This window comes from Sinocyclocheilus rhinocerous, unplaced genomic scaffold, assembly GCF_001515625.1.
Source record: "Sinocyclocheilus rhinocerous isolate Xijiao unplaced genomic scaffold, SAMN03320098_v1.1 scaffold43, whole genome shotgun sequence".
Classification (NCBI taxonomy): Eukaryota; Metazoa; Chordata; class Actinopteri; order Cypriniformes; family Cyprinidae; genus Sinocyclocheilus; species Sinocyclocheilus rhinocerous.
The window spans coordinates 640,166-659,395 of record NW_015628370.1 but is presented as its reverse complement, the minus strand read 5'-3'; the positions used below and the strand labels follow the sequence as shown (position 1 = coordinate 659,395).

Here is a 19,230-nt window from a genome sequence, read left to right as displayed (position 1 = left end):
CACACACACACAGAGGTTTGTTTTTGTGAAAAGTGGGGACTCTCCATAGGCGTAATGTTTTTTCTACTGTACAGACCGTATATTCTATTGTCCTACACCAACCCTACCCCTAAACCTACCCCTCACAGGAAACTTTGTGCTATTTCAGATTTTCAATACACTCCATTCTGTGTGATTTATATGCGTTTTGAAAAGTGGGGACATGGGGTAATGTCCTGAAAAGTCACCTTCTCCTTGTAATACCTATGTCATAACCTTGTCATTATACAAATGTATGTCCTCATTTGTCACAAAAACGCGCACACACACACACATTTCACAGAAGTAATGGTTTTTATACTGTACAAACTGTATTTTCTATCCCCTTACCCTAACCCTACCCCTCACACAAAACCTTCTGCTATTTTAGATTTTCAAAAAATCATTCGGTATGATTTATACGCTTGTTTTCTCATGGGGACCAAAAATGTCTCCACAAGTACAAGGATTTTGAATATTGCCATCTTTGTGATGACATTTCGTCCCCATAACGTAGGGTATACCTGAACCACACACACAAATGGGATGGGACTTTGCAACTTTATTAACTTTATTTTATAGAATGCTCAAGATCATTTTTAATAATTGTTTACAGTCCCCCTGCAGTACCTCCATGGCCCTCTGGGGGTTTGGCGCACGGGTTGAAAACTGGCAACACACAAATTAACCTGGAAGAGCACTTGATTGTCCTACTATTGACAGTATTACACAACATTTACATTACACAACTGTATAATACACACAATATCGCTTTATTATCTCAAAGCAATCCTCATTAATAAAAAGACAGTGAGGCCAAACAAAGATATATCAGTCACTATCAACTGGATATTCTTCATTGACATCAAGGTTGCCATATTTCTCTTTAGAGCCTCATTAATTTTAGTATTTTACTCAGTATTCATCACAATAGCTTTCATAATTGTTATCATCAGATTTGTTTACCACATTTTTAATCTCCATAAAGTTTGCATTGACGTAGTCCTCTTCAGAGTCATCCGTGTCAACACTGACATAGTCCTCTTCAGAGTCATCATGATACATGTTTTTATTATTAAATTCTACATTTTCATAATCAGCCTCATCATCCTCTTCATTTTTCTTGTCATGGGATGCACCTGCATATGTATTAGCTGCAGCTAGTAACATTGCATAGAGATGAAGGGCAAATTTATTAAAGGAAGTTGTTAATACACATAGTGTTGATGGAAAATAAAATGTTAAAACTTCAAAGATATAATCTGATATTTTCATGAAATGCAGAGTTACCGTTTCTAAAGGAGAACTTAAAGAGAGTTTCCTTATTCCTTTGCTTTTGTCTTCTCTTCAGCAGGAGGATGATTATGAGGACAGACAATAAGAGCAGTACAGCTGACACTGCAGCACCAATGACGGAAGCAGGGGGGCTGAGAGAGACATAAGGGTTTGAGTTCAACTTTCATTACCAGCAGTCCAGCTTGTTTTTAGACTCTTACACATCAGTACCTGTGATAGTGATGAGCAGCAGTTCAGAGGCAGATGAACGGAAGGAGCGCGAGGAGAAACTGACTTCATAAACACAACTGTAGTTTCCCTCATTTGAATATTCTGCCTCAGGAAAGAAGAATGAGGCAGAGTGATTGACAGCTGACTCAGTCCAGGTGATATTTGATTCCCTGAACAAGTGAAAAGAGCCTCCAGGAAACTGAGATTCAGTGGAACAGATGATAGTGAAACTGTGGCCCCTGGTGATCACTGGCCCCTGAGGTCCCTCGTCAAACCATCCAACAGGAGCACTGTGGGAAATGCTTGGCTGCTGCAAGTTCACTAAAGAACAAGAACAATGCATTTATATGATTACAGAAACTCAAACAATAAAGCTAACTAAAAAAATAAAATAAAATAAAAATGGCTTCAAGAACTGCATCTTTTCATGATCAAAAAAACATATTGAATTCACTTCTATGCAACTAATGCATGTAATCTATAATGCAGGCAATGACACTAAACTGAACACACTCACCCACAGTGATGTTAACACTGTTACTCCAAGGTGACTTGATAGTGTTGTTTTGGTAGGAGTAATGACAGCTGTAGATGCCCTGATGTGAGACGTCTACATTAACAAGGTTGAAAGTCACACTAGATACATGTTTCTGGAAGGATATAGATGGTCCGTTTCTGAAGAGCTGGAATTCAGCATTAACATTGCATCTTGGTTTAGGTGTTGTGCATCTGAACTGGATATTTTCTCCAGAAGAAACAACTGCACGTCTGGAGGTCAAAGAAAGGGTCGGCATCTGCAGGTCCCCTGCAAAAGAAAAATGTAATTATTTAAAAATGTTGAAAAATTATGAAAAACATGAATCTTAATGTAATTTCTGTTGCTCATTTCCCCCAAAATAATTTATGAAGGTGCTTAAGATTTGACTTACCAGAACAAACAACACCAGCATCTTCACCATGATTACAGTTCTGATTTGTTAGTCCACTGTGTGAACATTGTGTGAGGGTTCCTTCACTTCCTGAGCATTCAACATCATCCAGCCAGATTGATCCACTGCCTTGACCAAAAGCAGCACTATGAGGTGCACTGATGGCTGATCCACACTGTAACTGTCTGCACACCACAGCAGCATCACTCATGTCCCAGTTATCATCACACATGGTTCCCCACTGCCCATTATAATGGATCTCCACTCTTCCACAGCATGAGTCAGACCCACTGACCAATCTTGTGTCTGGTAGTTGGCCATAAAAATGTAAGTAATAAGGATTAAAAACATGTTTTTGGGTCATGTGTCTGTTACACATTAGTTTACATAAGTTTATTATTATTATTATTATTATTATTATTTGGGGCCAAACATCATGGTTTGTGTTTTCTAATCACTGTGATATTATTTTCACCACAAGCTAGAGGTACATTTTCAAAACTCTTAGCACTAATTTCTAAACAGATAATCAAAACAATCTGTTAGAAATCTAGTAATAACTGTTTTGAAAATTATAGTAACAATTATTATAGAAAATTATTAAAGTAATTAAATGTAAAAATTAAAAATGTAACGCTAAGAAAATATTACATACAAATACAGCAAAACTACAGGGAAAAAAATAACATATACCTTGTAAGCAGACAACACCTGCATCTTCAGAATGACTACAGTCATGTTTTCCAATAGAAAGACGTAAGCACTTTGTGAGTGATGATTCAGTTCCTGAACATCTCACATCATCCAACCAGATCGGACCACTTCCCTGGCCAAAATGAGCACTGGTTTGTGCACTAACAGCTGTTCCACATCCCAACTGTCTGCACACCACAGCAGCATCATTCATGTCCCAGTCGTCATCACACACTGTCCCCCATTGGCCATTATAAAGGATCTCAACTCTTCCAGAGCAGTCATTATTACCATTGACCAGTCTGATACTATAATCTCCTAAAAAACATTATGATATAACAAGTATTGTAACATTTAAGACTAGGCAAAACAGTAATTCATATCATGTAACTAGAATAGGAGTTGAATAAGAGTGAGTAAACAGTCTGTTACTTACCAGCTGTATAAATTAGAGCACTGGCTGTTGAGATGAAAAACGTGACATTTAAAAACATTGCGGATTAACAACTACACATAATGACTGACATTTCATAGATTAGGATTCAAATAAAACCGTTTTTAGGGAAAAATAATACACAGGTCAAAACAGAATCAAAATAGAACACATGCTTAGGCCAGAAACATACTTTAGACCTACATACTCAAACGCAGCCGAGAGCGCTTGCTTTCGGTTAGCTATAGCTTCTAGCAACACAAGATCGACTTCGTGTGTCACTGCATTGTAAAATGTGTCTAGAACTAATATAAGAAGTTATAACTAATATAAGTAATTATTATAATATACATATGATTATAGTATATTAATATTATAAGTAATATTATAATTATTAATAATAATAATAATAATTAATATAATCAATATAGTAAAGCGCTTTGGGTGTACAGTAGGCCTAGCCTATATATTATACTACGGGGCTGTTGAATGCTTGAATCTGATTGGCTGACGAACTTTCTAAAGCGTGCAATTATTGTGCATTCAAGTCCTCCTGGGAAGTTCGTATTTACGAGTTGACAAGTCGTAATTACGACGTCAGGTGCATTCAAGTCACTTTGGTAGGAACAAGATGGAGAGTTTAACTTTTCTACATGAAATTCAACGATTTTTTAAAACTCTACATCTACAAAACGATGAATAAAGAATGTGCATCATGTGCATCATTGTGTTTTTGCTTTTTTCTGTTTTTATTCAATTTATGAATGTGATGTAAACTGAATCATTATATATTCTATGGTAATTATACAATAATATAATATTTTATTAATGTCAACAAATTTACCGTCAGACGCTGCACATCTTTAGTCTGCATCATAGACTGTAAAAAACATGGATGTAGTGTCCGTGACGTCACCCGTAGGTTTCTAAAGAGCGTTTTTGAAGCTCAAAGTGGGCGGAGCGGGCCGTCGCCATCACTCCTGGATAATCGAAAATGGGCAAAGAGGCGGGAGCTGGTTGCTGAAACCACGCCCACCTAGCTCGACGGTGGTGACAGCAGCAGCAATCCACCTGTCACTCAAGTGGCCACGCCTTTAATTATGCAGAACTTTAAGGCTTAATATAATTTAAACGGATGAGTTATAAAAAAAATTCACCCCCCCTCACAGTTGTCATGAAGGGCAAAATTAGCTATATAGACCAAAATAATTTTTTGAACCAGGCTGTAAACATGTTTTTTCTGCTGTAAAGTTGGGCATTTTAACATGGGGAATCAATGGGATTGACTCCCTTTTACAGCCAGCCTCTAGCGGCCAGTTGACGAATTACAGTTTAAGTCACTTCCGTGTTGGCTTCAGGAGAGAGAGCGGGAGGTTGCTGCTTGGTCTGCATCCATTGCATCCGATATGTGCGTTCATTACCGTGATTACGAGATACCAACTTGTAAAAAGCTTTCACGTCCTCATAGAACTCGAAATTACAACTTGGGAACTGGGAATTTTCTAAGAGCTACAACTTGTACCCCCTGACCACCTCAGATTCATTAAGCGCTATGTTTAGGCATTGATAGTGCCGTAGAGTCCAAGGGTGTGAACAGCTCCAAGCAGAACGTCACGTGTTCTCATCTCAGAATTACAGTAATTACAACATGGCGTGAATGCAGCATGTTTTCTCACTGACACACCCCCAATTCGGAAACTCAGGGCTTATGCTGCGTTCACGCCATATCGTAGTTACCGTAATTTTGAGATGACAGCACGTGACGTTCTACTCGGAGCTGTTCACATCCTTGGACTCGGAATTATGATTTTCTATGGCAACACTATCAATGCCTAAACAGAGCCTACGGTGGTCAGGTGGTACAGTGGTCACAAGTCGTAGCTCTCAGAAAACTCCCAGTTCACAAGCTGTAATTACGAGTTCTACGAGGACGTGAACGCTTTTTACAAGTTGGAATCTCGTAAATTACGGGAATTCCGATATGGCGTGAACGCACCTTTAAAGAAAATTTTGAGTTTCCCACTAGTAATAACGACTTTGTGGTGACGTCCATGTGCGTTGAACTTATATCTATCAGACATGACTTGAACGCACCATTATTTTCAGGGAAACGTAGTTCCAGCAGCATGTCCATATCACTTCGCCAAACTATTTCAGTTATTTCAAAAGTTCTTACAGCCTACAACAGCAAAAAAAACAAAACCCACAAGGACACGGACCTATAACAAATAAATATAGTAAACAATATAATAAAAACAACAGATTATTTCAATGTTTTGCCACAAAATCACGTTTTATTAGCTATATACGGAAAGCACATATACTCACTTTCTCCCGCTCCCTCTTCCTTAAACGGACACACATACAGTGGGACACGTGCTCGCACACACGGAAACACACAGAAACGTGCTGTCAGCGCTGCTCTGACGATTTCAGTAAAATAGTATAGCAACTTAAAAGATACATAACATTTCTCACTAGCGAGGTAATAACAGCGCTGTTGTTGGAGCAGATGAACTTACAGTTTCGCTATTAGTAGAGACGCTGCTGCCGAACACTGCTGAGAGACGCACAGACTCTAATTCACACACGCTTAATCTCTCTCTCTCTCATAACTGCATTAATAACTGCACTAGTCTGCCATCAAGGGCTCAAGCCTCCGTTACTTGGTCTAAAAGACGTTTTGGAATTAGCAACGTAGACATTGGACGAGATGCGTAAGAAATTAATCCTACACACAAGAGCGTTTTAAGGACAAAAACCGGACGAATGTCTTGAAATACATCATCTGAAAAATGTCTTGAGGTATGGTAACCATAAGTTCATATGCTGTGGCATATGAATAAATGAAGCAAATAGCGCTTTACGTAAGGAATAATTGACAAAGGGCCCTTGAATTACTAGAAAATAATGCACAACTGAAGTGTACCGCTTTGCGTCGTGGCAGCATCACCAAATATTCACTATAGGCTAACTGTAAAAGCCACCATCCTTCCAATGAGACAATAAACCGAGGTTCTGACTCGCTGTGGTCATTAAAACCCCCATGGCACTTCTTGTAAAGGGTAGGCCAAAGGCCTTGGCCAAATTCCCGCCACTGGCTTTTGTAAGTCATGGCTTTAAAGTCCCCATCCACTCAATGGCTCTATCACTCTTTCTCCTCTCCACCTATTCATAGTTTTCACGTGACATCACACCCCAGGAATGCCCACTTGGAGGGCAAAACTAGGCTTTCTTCTACTGACCACCTGTTATTTTTACAAGGTTTGTTTTAAGTACTAATGTATTAAGACAGTGATATTAAAAGGCAAAAATCAGTATACACCTTATTGATGATGCATACTTTGTACAGGCAAGCAGATTAATCCAGAATATAAACGCAATGCGCAAAGTTTTACATTAAGTGTTTTCCCATAAAATCATTTTAAAGAAAACACTTAACTATTTAGAAATCACCATGTAATTTCTGCAAATGTTATTGTGCAAGTGTAATTGTTTAGTTCATTATTTTTATATCATTCATTCATATCTGAGATGTGGCAGTGGAACTTTGAAGAATGCTTGAAATTGCAAAACAATCCTGCACCCTTTCATGCCTTTTTATAAAGCAGCACACACAAACAGTATTAATTGTGTGTATGAATACCCAAAATGCACTGAGGGTCGTGAGTGAATTCCCGTGTCTCGCCAGAAGATGGCGCCCGCAGCTGAATCACCCATCCATCCCATTTCCAATCTGCTGGTCTAGTGTGGGTACAGTGCAATATACCGGTAATACAGGTAATATATAATAGACTTTCAATTCTTTCCGAACACAACAAACTCACGGCTACGTTCACACTGTCAGGTTTGGGATTGACAACCGCATTTACTTACAAGTGTGAGGTTAAATTGTTCACACAGCAGCTTACATCAGAAGCTCGAATATTGTCTGTATTAATGTGCAACTAATCCCGCATTCTAATGGTGACTATCACCTGTAACCATGACTAAAGTAAATATTAAAGATGGCGACGTCCAAAACGGCAAAGTCTTATCACAGTTGGCAAGACAAAAGTTCAGTTGAGGCACGATTTCCTCTGTCAAATCTTGCAGCTTTTATACCTCAGTAGGGCGGGCGGCGGAGCATTTGAGGCGCAGACCACAAAACTGATGTGAGCAGCTCCGATGGAGGACAGTGACTGAATTTAAAACTTCAGATGATACACAGCTCCTATCTCCATCTCTGTAAGAGTGTTGCCAATTTAGCAATTATGTTTCTAGATTTAGCAACTTTTCAGACTACCCTAATCTTTTATTTAAAAAAAACCTAGCATCAAATTTAGCAATTTTAAAAATTTGTCAACTTCTAGCAACTTTGGAAAAATGACTGAAATGATAAAAAAAAGGCCATGTATTTCCCTTCTAAATTATAGAAGAAGAGGAAACCATTGAACATTCTAACCAGCCAAGCAGCGCATCAGCCTGGAGAGAGCTGGAGAAAGGTACCTAGCAATACACACATTGTTCATTTATATGATAGACCTTGTTATTAACTTGTACCTATAATTGTTGATCAGTTAGATACACTGTAAGAAAAAAAGGGTAGAAAAACAGAAAAGATACTGATAATTTTCTGCCAGGAAATTATCATTAAGTTTACAGACATTTCCTGTAACCCTAAAACTCAAAATGCAATGCGCAATTTAAAATACAGGCAAAATACCTGTGAAAAATCAGGACATTTCTTCATATTTATTGTGCCATATTTTTATAGACTTTTTTTTAGAGTGTAGCATACTAAGTACCAATGCACTGCTTAAAACTATTAACTTTTAACAAAAAAAATGTTGAGAATGTTTACTAGTTAATAAGAAAATAGAAAAAAATGTGACAGTTCAATAATAAAAATAAATAAAATTATGTAAAAAAAAAAAAAAAAAAATCCAATCATAAAAGTGTGTTACTTTTACAAATAATTTGTTTATATTATTTTACAACATAATCTAAATTAACATATTTCAAATAATATTTTCACTGAGACTGAGCATTTATGAGATTTGAGTAAATCTCATTGTTATTCTTTGCAATGATTCAGTTTTGCATCATGGTTACGTAACAATGTAACTGCAAAATGCCATCACAATGTTATTAAGCAACTTTTAGCTAAAAATTGGCCTGCCTTTAGCAACTTCCACCCAAAATTAATTTGTAACACTGCTCTGTAAAATTACCAAAACCACACATGAAAACCCGCAACCCACGGAGCACCTGACTAGTTGTCCCATTCACACACACTGAAAAAATAATAACTTGTAAGATTTACTTGATAAAAATCCTCGTAACAATTTGCACTAACACATTTTAAGTAAATTTTACTGCTCTAATATCAAGTACAACTTACTTGCTACTATCAAGTAAAATCTACTTACTACTGAACTTAACATTCATGAAGAAATTAAATCTAATTGCACTCTAATTATGTAAATATTACTTAATTATTTTTAATTTAGTTGTGTTTATTTAAAGTAATTAAGTAAAGTTTATTTATTATTTTATAATAATGCCTTGCATTTATCAAAATATTTAGTAAATCTTACCATTTACTGAAGTAAATAAGTAGATTTTATTATATATTTTTTGTTTGAGATTTCCATTTACTTAGTTTTATGAATATATATTACTCCCTATGATTATGATCATTGCTATTTTTTTTATTAATATAACCACATAAACTGTATTCATTTTGTCTATACCAGGGGTTCTCAACTCTGGCCCTCGAGGTCCACTTTCCAGCAGAGTTTAGCTGTAACCCTAATCAAACACACCTGAACAAGCTAATCAAGGTCTTTAGGATTACTAGAGAGCTACAGTCGGTGAGTTTGATCAAGGCTGTTGAAGAGTTGAAAACCTCTGGTCTATACCTTTATCACAAATCACACAACTAAAATACAATTAAACAGTTTACTTTTCCAACATAAAAAAGTGACCATCAGTCACATTCACATGACCTACTAAAGTCTGGACACAAGTTTTTAAAGATGCATTCAGTAAAAAAGTGTTATGACTGACAAAACATGCATACCTCCACTGAATTGTAATATTTGGTCTATTGAAAATATAAAAAATAAAGCATGACTGAATGCTACTTTAAGTGTCTGCTGTTCTGTAATACAATTCAATCTCCATTACCAACATGAACTGCATTTGCTGCACCATACACAGTTTCAACTCCAGGAGGTATAAAATATAGAAAAAAATTACTTAAACAGAACAAGATGAGGTTTTAACCTGACACAGCTAGGTAGTATTGATATAACCAAAACTGCAACCAACATGAAAACCATCAGTCTGTCTTCATCCCCACACCTCAAGTTTCCACTGTATTGGCTCGTCGTAAGAGTTATGTCACCCTGTAAATGAACAGACACAATTTGTGATATTAAAACAATGATCTAAAACATTTAACCACAATTTTATATTATGCAGTGACGAATAGGTAAAAATAACAACAATAATGTTATATCATGCAAATCTATCCATAGATATATACTTGCCTGAATATGAGAACTAGACCAATCACTCCCTCTGTATGGTCCTCAATTTATACTCTGGCTTATTCTGCAGTGAATCCAAAGCCTTCCTTTCGATAGAAACGTGTTCATAAGACTTTGCTTTTTAACCAAAAAATTACAGATTGTTTGAGCAAAAGAAAAGATTTTACTGACAAGACTGGATTTAGCATAGTGACAAAACACGACAATTTATGAGATTAATACAATGTTATTGCTCTAAACTCACAAAAAAATGATATGTGTATTGTGCTAGACTAACTGAGACTTGTTACAACACTTGTATACTGTTGCCCTCCTATTGGTCTGAATTGCTTGCTCTTCTCATTTGTAAGTCGCTTTGGATAAAAGCATCTGCTAAAATATGTCAGCTATTATGTCATTCGAGTGTTTGAAATAACAGAAACTAACCTTTTGCTATACTGCGCGATTGTTTTATTAGTAACGCTAGCTCGCTAGCAGTTATAACATTGAATAACATCCAGTAATTTCCAATCGTGCTCAAGTTTTTGACGGATTGCAAAACCGTCGCCACGGATTGTTTTTTTTTCTCCTACAGGTGACTTCCCGGGCTCCGTAGTACGGAAAAACAGTGCTTTGTGAATCTCTAAACTATTGAAAACATTTTCGCTGAAATATCACTGTGACCACACGCAAGTTAACTTCCAGGTTATGTGATAAAGATGAAGGTTAATGTATAGTGAGTCAAGTAAACAAGAATCAAACTATCGAAATGCACACGGACCAATGTATTACAAATCAGAAATCTAAAACAGGAAGGCAAATTTACCTTAAACACGAGAAAATCCAGCCATGCATCACCTCCAGGACAAGCCTAACCGTCCCTCTCTGATCCATAGTAGAATGTCTTGTCCAAGCACGCATGCGTGGATTCAAGCGCTATACTTTTAGATTAAAATTTACTATGTATATTATATACATATTACTATGTATATCATAATGTAATATTTCTATGTACATTTTAAAATTGTTGTTCTCCTTGATTTTTTATATTATAAGTAGAACTTATGATGGTTAATTTAATATATTTTACAACACCACAGTTGTGAGTCCTGAAAATGTAGGGGTGTGAGTTCAAAAATAGTATGCGTTTGTCAATCCCATAAATAACTGAAATGTGTGTGAATGCAACCATATAAATGACTCAAATACAGGACTGACAACCATATTCTGCTGCTGTGTGAATGTGTCCAATGTTTGTTCTAAAATTTGTTCAAAATAACAGACATGTTTCTAGCTTATCTGTCCTCTAGCTGGATAGATAAGCTAGAAAAAAAATCTATCTGTGCCCATCATTACGCTTAATTTCTGTGAAATCTGCCAACTTGACTGACCAAAACCTAAGAAAGGAACTATAGCAACAGTATGCCACTCTGGAATTTTTCTGTTTAGTAACGGACAGTAAAACAACAACAACAAAACATTTTAGCCTACTGACAAATTTATGAGAATGTTGTCTGTGTAGATAGACACTATGTATTGTGTACTGTAGCGGACTGTGACAGTTGCAGGGAAAGGTTATGGCCTGTGGCCGGATGTAGCCTAGTTCTTTGACATAGTTCTTTTTTCATACCCTTCACGATCCCTAATTTTTTTTTAAAAAGCTCCATTATATGTGAGCCCCATTTTATAATTTTAGTCATTATTTAGATCATTTTCATTTTCAGAGCAGTGAAAATCATATCAAGGCAGCTCAAACATCCCTGAAGGATAATTAGACTGTGTCTAAGTTAAAGTTAACATAAAACATTACAAAAAAGCCACTAGTTTCAGTTCAGTTTTGGAAAGAGCAAATGGTAAAAGCTCTGAAACTAAACCTGAGAGATGACCAATAAACATATTATTCAGTAGTGTAGTAAAGATATGGCACCACCACCACACATAAACATTAACAATACAGTTTTAAGCATGAAATATTATTGTAGACATACAAATATTTCAACATTAAATGATCATCTTTAAACTACATCTGTAATTAAAATAGGAACTGCAAAGTTTGTAAATTGAATTTACCTAATATCAAAGTGAGAAGAGAAAGTCTTGGCATTGTGATCCTTGCTTTGTTTCCAAATGCACTTAAGATGTTTAGATCTGCTCCTTTCAACACATACAAAACCAAAACTGCAAAACACACTCATTCACTTCCCCTTTTAACTGTTTTAAAAATGCATTTAGACAATAAAATGAAACATCCCTTTTTTACCCAGCCTCTTTCCAAAAATGTCTTTTCACCAGTTTTGCCTGAATTGCATTCCAAAGAGACATTCTCAATGAGATGACAATCTCAAGCAGTATCCAGTCCTTTTACTTAAGATTACCTAGACTTCTTGTACTCACTCATCACTCACTGTTTCTTATAAGATTATAAATTAGCTAAGCTATTAATTAGATTACTAATTTTAAAACACAAAAGCAAAATTACAAGGATAGCAAAACATTCCTAGAGGTATTTACTTCATGGCTCATAAGAAAATCTGATGGTGCTTTTGTGAGAAATAAAACTTTCACTCTGCACAGTTATTATGAGTTCAGTCCATCTCTCTCTCAAGATCTGTCCTTCAATCTATGTTTCATTAAACTAAGATTGCATCCTTTATACAAGGTAATTTACACCACAAATTACTGTTTTAATATGTGAATAAAACAAATTGTATTTATGATTTTTTTAAACTGATAATATTTTTGTGTGCACAATTGTGTTGATAGCTAGTCTTATTTTACTGAACTGTGAATGAACATTCATGCTGCCCTTGCCCATTAACTCTTTCCCTGTCAGTGTTTTTAAAAAAGGTGCCAGCCACCGCTAGCATTTTTGATCATTTTCACAAAAGTTTAATGGCACCCAGAATATTTTTTTGTATGAATATATGAACATGCAATATGTCAAAACAAAGAACAGAGCTTTTCTATCAACACTTGAATGTGGGTAAGTTTCATGAAAAAAAGCAACATTTTAAACAAAAAGCTGAGAAAATCGCGTTTTTGTAAAAGATTTTTGATCAGATTCAGAACAATGATCAAAACATAGATGGAAAAGATTGCTTCCATCAACATATCCAAAGCTTGCACGGTCCTACACCACTTCCTGGATTGTCTTTTTATTTGGTAACATTGGGCAGTTTTGATTTATTTGCTGTTTAATGCTTGATGATCACTTTTACATATGCATCTGCTTACATTCGCGATCGCTTGTTTCTGCTTCTTCTTTGCTGTGTTTTGATCCAATTTGAGAAATTTCCGTCAGTGGCGGGGAAGCGCTGTCTCATAAATGATGGAAAATTCTGTCAATGGTGGGGAGAGTTAAACAGCTCGCATGAAAAAAAGCATATTTTATGACATATATGAGCAAAGTCCAAAACTGACACTTGCTTAGTGCTAAATATAAGTAAAATGTGACTTTTTAAAAGAGCGTCTGACCCTCACTGTTTTCATCTCGGGGTAAGGAATTGTCTGTTTGACATTAAGCCCCTGCTGGTATTCTTCATTGATAGCAAATGCTATAAGCCAATGCTTCAAGTAAAAGTTAGTATTTATGTTTTATTTAATGAATGACTACATATGTAAAACGTCAAATGATCTCTGCAAAGAAGTGAAACGAACTGTTTACATGTGATAGAAATTAGAAAGGGGAATAAAGAAACCACATCAGATATGCAGTACTCTGAAATGGAGTTAAAGTGTAGCATTCAGTGGGATTTCCTAGTCGTGGTGATTTTGCAGGATGTGTTTTAACATTCAGAGAATAGCTGTTCTCAGAATACGTTAACACACTGATTAAGCTGCGAAGCAGATTTGAGGAAGTGCCCTTTTGGACAGCAGAGACTGTGAAACAGTCAACATGTTCAGCATTTCCTTAGCCCAGAGAAATAAAATTTACAGTTTATTTGCAGTTGTAATTTTATATGACAGCTTTATTCAGAGGCAACTTGTGTAGAATCCATATATTACTAACATATATTATTTATAACATATATTAAACTGTTTGTTTAAACATTGTTTATTTTAAATTAAATTATTTAGGTATCCAGTGGGCAGTCATGATAAAAGGCAGACATCACACAGTAACAGTAACTCATTTGCGGGTGTCTAACAATAACAACAACTGAGAGACGAAGACACACAGAGGGGTTGTGGGTAGTTGTCACACTGTGAACGGATACAGCTACTGCTTTCAACTTCCTTATCGGTTGCTTCTTTAGAGAACACATCTTGGGAAGCTGTCAAATGTTTAAACAAACACTATCACTTTTTTAAAAAGGTTCATACTTGTTGCTAATGCTCCGTTAACAACTGCTAATTTGTTAGTGCCACCATTTTCAGTCAAATAGACAAATTGATGCTTTGCTAAAAGATAATCCACACTTACATTCCAGAGATTTGTAGAGAATTAATATAAGTAATGTTCAAAGAGTCTTTGTTCTCTTCATATACAAAGAATAATTTATACTTGGACATTGATTATTGGATATAAGGAATAATTCACTGTGAACTTTACTTGTTCCTTGCCTGGCAATTCTGGCTCCATTTTTGTGTGGCACTTTTGTGTAGCAGTGGACTCTTGTCTGATATTTAGTCCTGTTATCCATTCAGAAGGTACTGGGTCTTTTATTTAGTGAAAATTTTTCCATCAAATAGCTTTCATAAATCTTCATAGTTATTGTCCAGTGTACTTCTGTTTTCTGTAATATTAACATTGACATAGTCCTGTTCTGAATCGTCTGTTTCCACATTGACGTAGTCTGGTTCAGAGTCATCTTGATCTACATTCATGTAATCTTGATCAGAGTCAGAGTTTACATCATCATGATTACCATCATCCATATCTACAAGCTCATAGTCATCCTCAGCAGTCTCTTCATTCTGGTCATTATGGAGCACATCTTGCATATTAACTGCATCATGGGATACAAATTATATTGAAACAAAAACATTGTTTTACTATGATGGTAAGATGTTTCAGCACTGATATTTGCAGGCATCCCAAATTAAATGTAAAGTACATTATTGAAATCATTCTCACCTTTTGAACGGGAGCATATTTGGATTTTCTTTTGTTTTTGTCTCCTCCTCACCAGGAAAATGATTAGCAGTGCAGACAATATGAGCAGTACAGCTGTTACCACAACACCAATGATAATAACTGAAGAAGCTGGAGGGAAGATTTTAGTACATTAAAAAGAGTACACCCTACCTTCAGAATGGCCTACTACTGTAATGTTTCTGCTGAATGATTCCACATATTTGTTTTAGCTAATTGTTTAAATTAAATATTCAATTCGCTCATGAATTAAGGTGTGGTCACATTTATCATTGCTCTGCAAAATTATGCGGAATCTGTGCAATCAGGATTTTTGCACAAGGGTAATAGTTCCCAGGTTTCGCTCATGCAAATTTGGGACCTTGACCAGCAGAAAGCTGCTTGGTTTGAAAGTGATTTCTGTGTGAGCTGTGCTTCATTCATCACTACACTATTGACAATGAACAATGGAGATTTGCCCAGAAAAATATGATTGAAATTTCACAAATATGACTGCACATCACTATTAAAGACAGTCACTTGTTGTAACCTGCTAAAAGAATCACTGAAAATTCCCCACAACTAATACACAGACTGACAGTCAGTCTCAAACCCAGTGCTGTTGAACTACACCAGCACTCTTGCAAAGAACACTTTGATTTAGGGAAAGACTAAATCCTCATACCTGAACATATGACTCCAGCATTGTTACTCTGAGGACAATTATTTCCATTGCTTCGATGAGCGCACTGTGTGATGGATGACTCTTTTCCCTCACAGTTGACCTCACTCAGCCAGACATTACCCCTTACCCCAAAAAGAGACTGGCCATCTGCAATAACAGCTCTTCCACATCCCAACTGTCTGCACACCACAGCAGCATCATCAATGTCCCAGGAGTCACCACACACTGTCCCCCACTTGCCATTATAAAAGATCTCAACTCTTCCAGAGCAGGCATCTAAACCATTGACCAGACTGATGTTTTGAGCTCCTGTTAAATAGAGAAAATTAAGCAAATATTAAACTCACACATTCACAAATAAAACAACCTGCTTTAAAGGGATAGTTCACACAAAAATGAACATTCTGTTGTCATTTACACACCCTCATTTAATTCCAAACCTGTATAACTTATTTTCTTCTGTGGAACACAAAAATATCCTGGCTGTTCTGTTCAATAATTTAAAAGTGAAAGAAAAGTTTGTTCCATTTGAATGAATCGTTGATTCACAAAACAGCTTTCCTGAGTTTGTTTGCCCATATAATCTTTTGGCTATTAAGGTTAAATGTATTTGGCTTGCTTTCCACAGTGGAGAGGGTCGGGGAAGCAGCTTCAATTCAAGCTTAGATATATCCCCTGGTGGGACTACTAATGCTTGGAAGATGAGTGTGGGTTACAAGAAGTCTAAATTATGTTGGTAGAGTTGGGGAGTTGGAGGGATGCCGAAACAGCTGATGTCAGAGCAAGGTGAGTGGCTGCTTACATGCCCAGAAAGTTATTTGAAATACTACATAGGTTCACTCCTCCCGAAAAAATGACATTGAATGATTTACTCATTCAATGTAAGCGTTTGTTGCCTGTGGGAAAGCATGGCTGGTCGTAAGGATAATTTAATTTATACATTTAGCAGACACTTTTATCCAAAGCGACTTACAGTGCATTCAGGCTATACATTTTTTACCAGTATGTGTGTTCCCTGGGAATTGAACCCACAACCTTTTGCACTGCTAACGCAATGCTCTACCACTGAACCACAGGAACACTAAATAATATAAAAGAGAAAGACTCTGGACAGTACATCACACATGAACAGGTGCGTGAATTGATGGAACAACAGAAAGCCTTCTATAAAGAACTGTTGCAACAACAAGAAAGCAACTTTAAAGTTTGTATGTACACCTTTATGGAAACAACGAATGTCAGAATGGACTCCATTTTGAAAGAGCTGCAGGAGTTGAAAGTTAGCCTCCAATTTACACAAAAGGAGGTGGACGATTTAAAAGCGTCAAGTGTAAGTTTGTCGTCTAATTGTAAATCAAATGAAGACGACATACATAAACTGGCGGAATCGATGTTGGTGATAGATGGGAAAACGGACTTTCTAGATGCCCAGACCAGACATCAGAATGCGATTATTGATGGAATTCCTGAAGCTGAGAATGTAAAGGGATCAGACTCAGAAGAGAAGGTGCTGGCTCTTTTTAAGGATAAATTGGATTTGGACCCACTCAACATCGGCATACAGAAAGTTCAACGAGTTGGAAAAGTTCTTAAAGTACAGGATGAAATCCAGAGTCAGCCTCGCCCAACAATGGTGTCGTTTTTAAGAATCAAGGACAGAGATCGAGTGATGGCCAACGTGAGAAAGCTGAAGGGTTCGAATATTTTTATGAACGAGTACTATCCTGAATCGGTTCGAAAGAGGAGAAAGAAACTGATTCCTAAAATGAAAGCTGCATGAGAAAGAGGGGACATTGCTTTCTTAAGGTACGATAAACTAGTTGTTCATAAGCGGCAAGCAAAGGAGAACGTGAGGATGTGACAAGGATCAAGGTGTGATGTGATGTGCTGTATATTGTATGTTTATTGCTGTTTTATTGCCAAAAAATATGTAAAGTTTGCTCATTTGAATATTTGTAGTTTGAGGAACAGAGTTCATGAAGTTGCTGATTTGTTGCTATCAAACACAATTAATATTGTTGCTATATCTGAAACTCATTTGGATGAGACATTTGATGATAATGCTGTGTCTATAAGAGGATATACTTTATATAGAAGGGATAGAAATAAGTACGGTGGAGGTGTTGCCTTTTATGTGCAGAATCATATTTCTGTAAAAGTAAGGGATGATATTATGTGTAATGAAGTGGAGGTTATATGGCTGCAAGTTAATTTACCTCATGTCAAGCCAATTTTAGTAGAATGTTGTTATAGGCCACCAGGTTCAAATCATAAATATTTAGAAGACATGGGTGAGATGCTGAATAAGGTATGTGAATTGAATATAGAAGCTGTGTTTTTAAGGTGATCTTAATATTAATTGGTTAGTACATGAGTGCTTTTTAAAGAATCAATTGGTAAATATAATAGATGCATGTGGATTGAAACAGATGGCTAGACAACCAATGAAAATAAGCATAAATAATAAAGGCAAGTCCACATCATCTTGTATAGATCATATTTATTTGAGCGATGAAGATTTGTATACGACAGCGATATTAGTTCAAGTAGGTTGTAGTGATCACAATATAGTTGTGATTGCAAGGAAAAACTCAATTTCCAAAGCTAAGCAAAGAATTGTGTATAAAAGGTCATATAGGAGGTTTTCCCAGGAAGCTTTCTTGAGGGATATTGGTAATATAAAGTGGTCAGAGATTTATGATGTTGAAGAACCAAATGATGCACTTGAATTATTTATTAGAAAATTTCAGCCAGTTATTGATAATCATGCGCCTGTTAAGAAATTAATTATAAAGGATTCTAGAGCATCCTGGATTGATAGCGAATTAAAGGACTATATGGCTCAGAGAGACGAGGCGTTCAGAACAGCAAAAAAAAAAAACTGGTAGTGTAACGGATAGACAGAAATATTGTAAATTGAGAAATTATGTCACAGGTCTTAATAAAAATAAAAAGAAACAATATTATACATTAGAGTTAAGTAGTAAGAAGAAAGATGGGAAGAAGCTTTGGAAGGTATTAAATAATATAATGGGAAGACAGAAGTCCTCACAACCTGCTTCAATTGACTGTGAAGGTACTTATATGACAAAACCTGAAGAAATTGCTAATTATTTGAATGATTTTTTTAGCAGTAAGATACAGAATTTGAGGAAAGAAATATCATATGTGACAGAAAATACCTCTTCAATTCTTAATATAAAGAACTATATGCGAGATAAGAACTGTTATTTTGAGTTTGGTGAATTGGGAGAAGAAACTGTGAAAAGGCTAATAAAATCTGTCTGTAAAGAAACAACCAGGGATAGATAATATAGATGATAATCTGATCCGATTAGCCATAGATTATGTGTCTGGTCCAATACGTCATATTTTTA

At 36.1% G+C, this 19,230-nt stretch overlaps 1 protein-coding gene across 1 annotated transcript in view; it reads right to left on the bottom strand.

Annotated features, from left to right (window-relative positions):
• Positions 1–641: 641 nt before the first annotated feature.
• Positions 642–19,230, bottom strand: part of LOC107737745 (deleted in malignant brain tumors 1 protein-like) — a 24,266-nt gene continuing 5,677 nt past the window's right edge. The window contains exons 2-9 of the mRNA XM_016549345.1: positions 15,860–16,159; positions 7,166–7,175; positions 3,147–3,454; positions 2,454–2,759; positions 2,042–2,329; positions 1,515–1,845; positions 1,309–1,445; positions 642–1,178 (exon numbers count right to left, since the gene is read on the bottom strand). Of these exons, the coding sequence (XP_016404831.1) occupies positions 934–1,178; positions 1,309–1,445; positions 1,515–1,845; positions 2,042–2,329; positions 2,454–2,759; positions 3,147–3,454; positions 7,166–7,175; positions 15,860–16,159 (1,925 nt within the window). The 3' untranslated portion in view covers positions 642–933. The remainder of the gene's footprint in view (positions 1,179–1,308; positions 1,446–1,514; positions 1,846–2,041; positions 2,330–2,453; positions 2,760–3,146; positions 3,455–7,165; positions 7,176–15,859; positions 16,160–19,230) is intronic.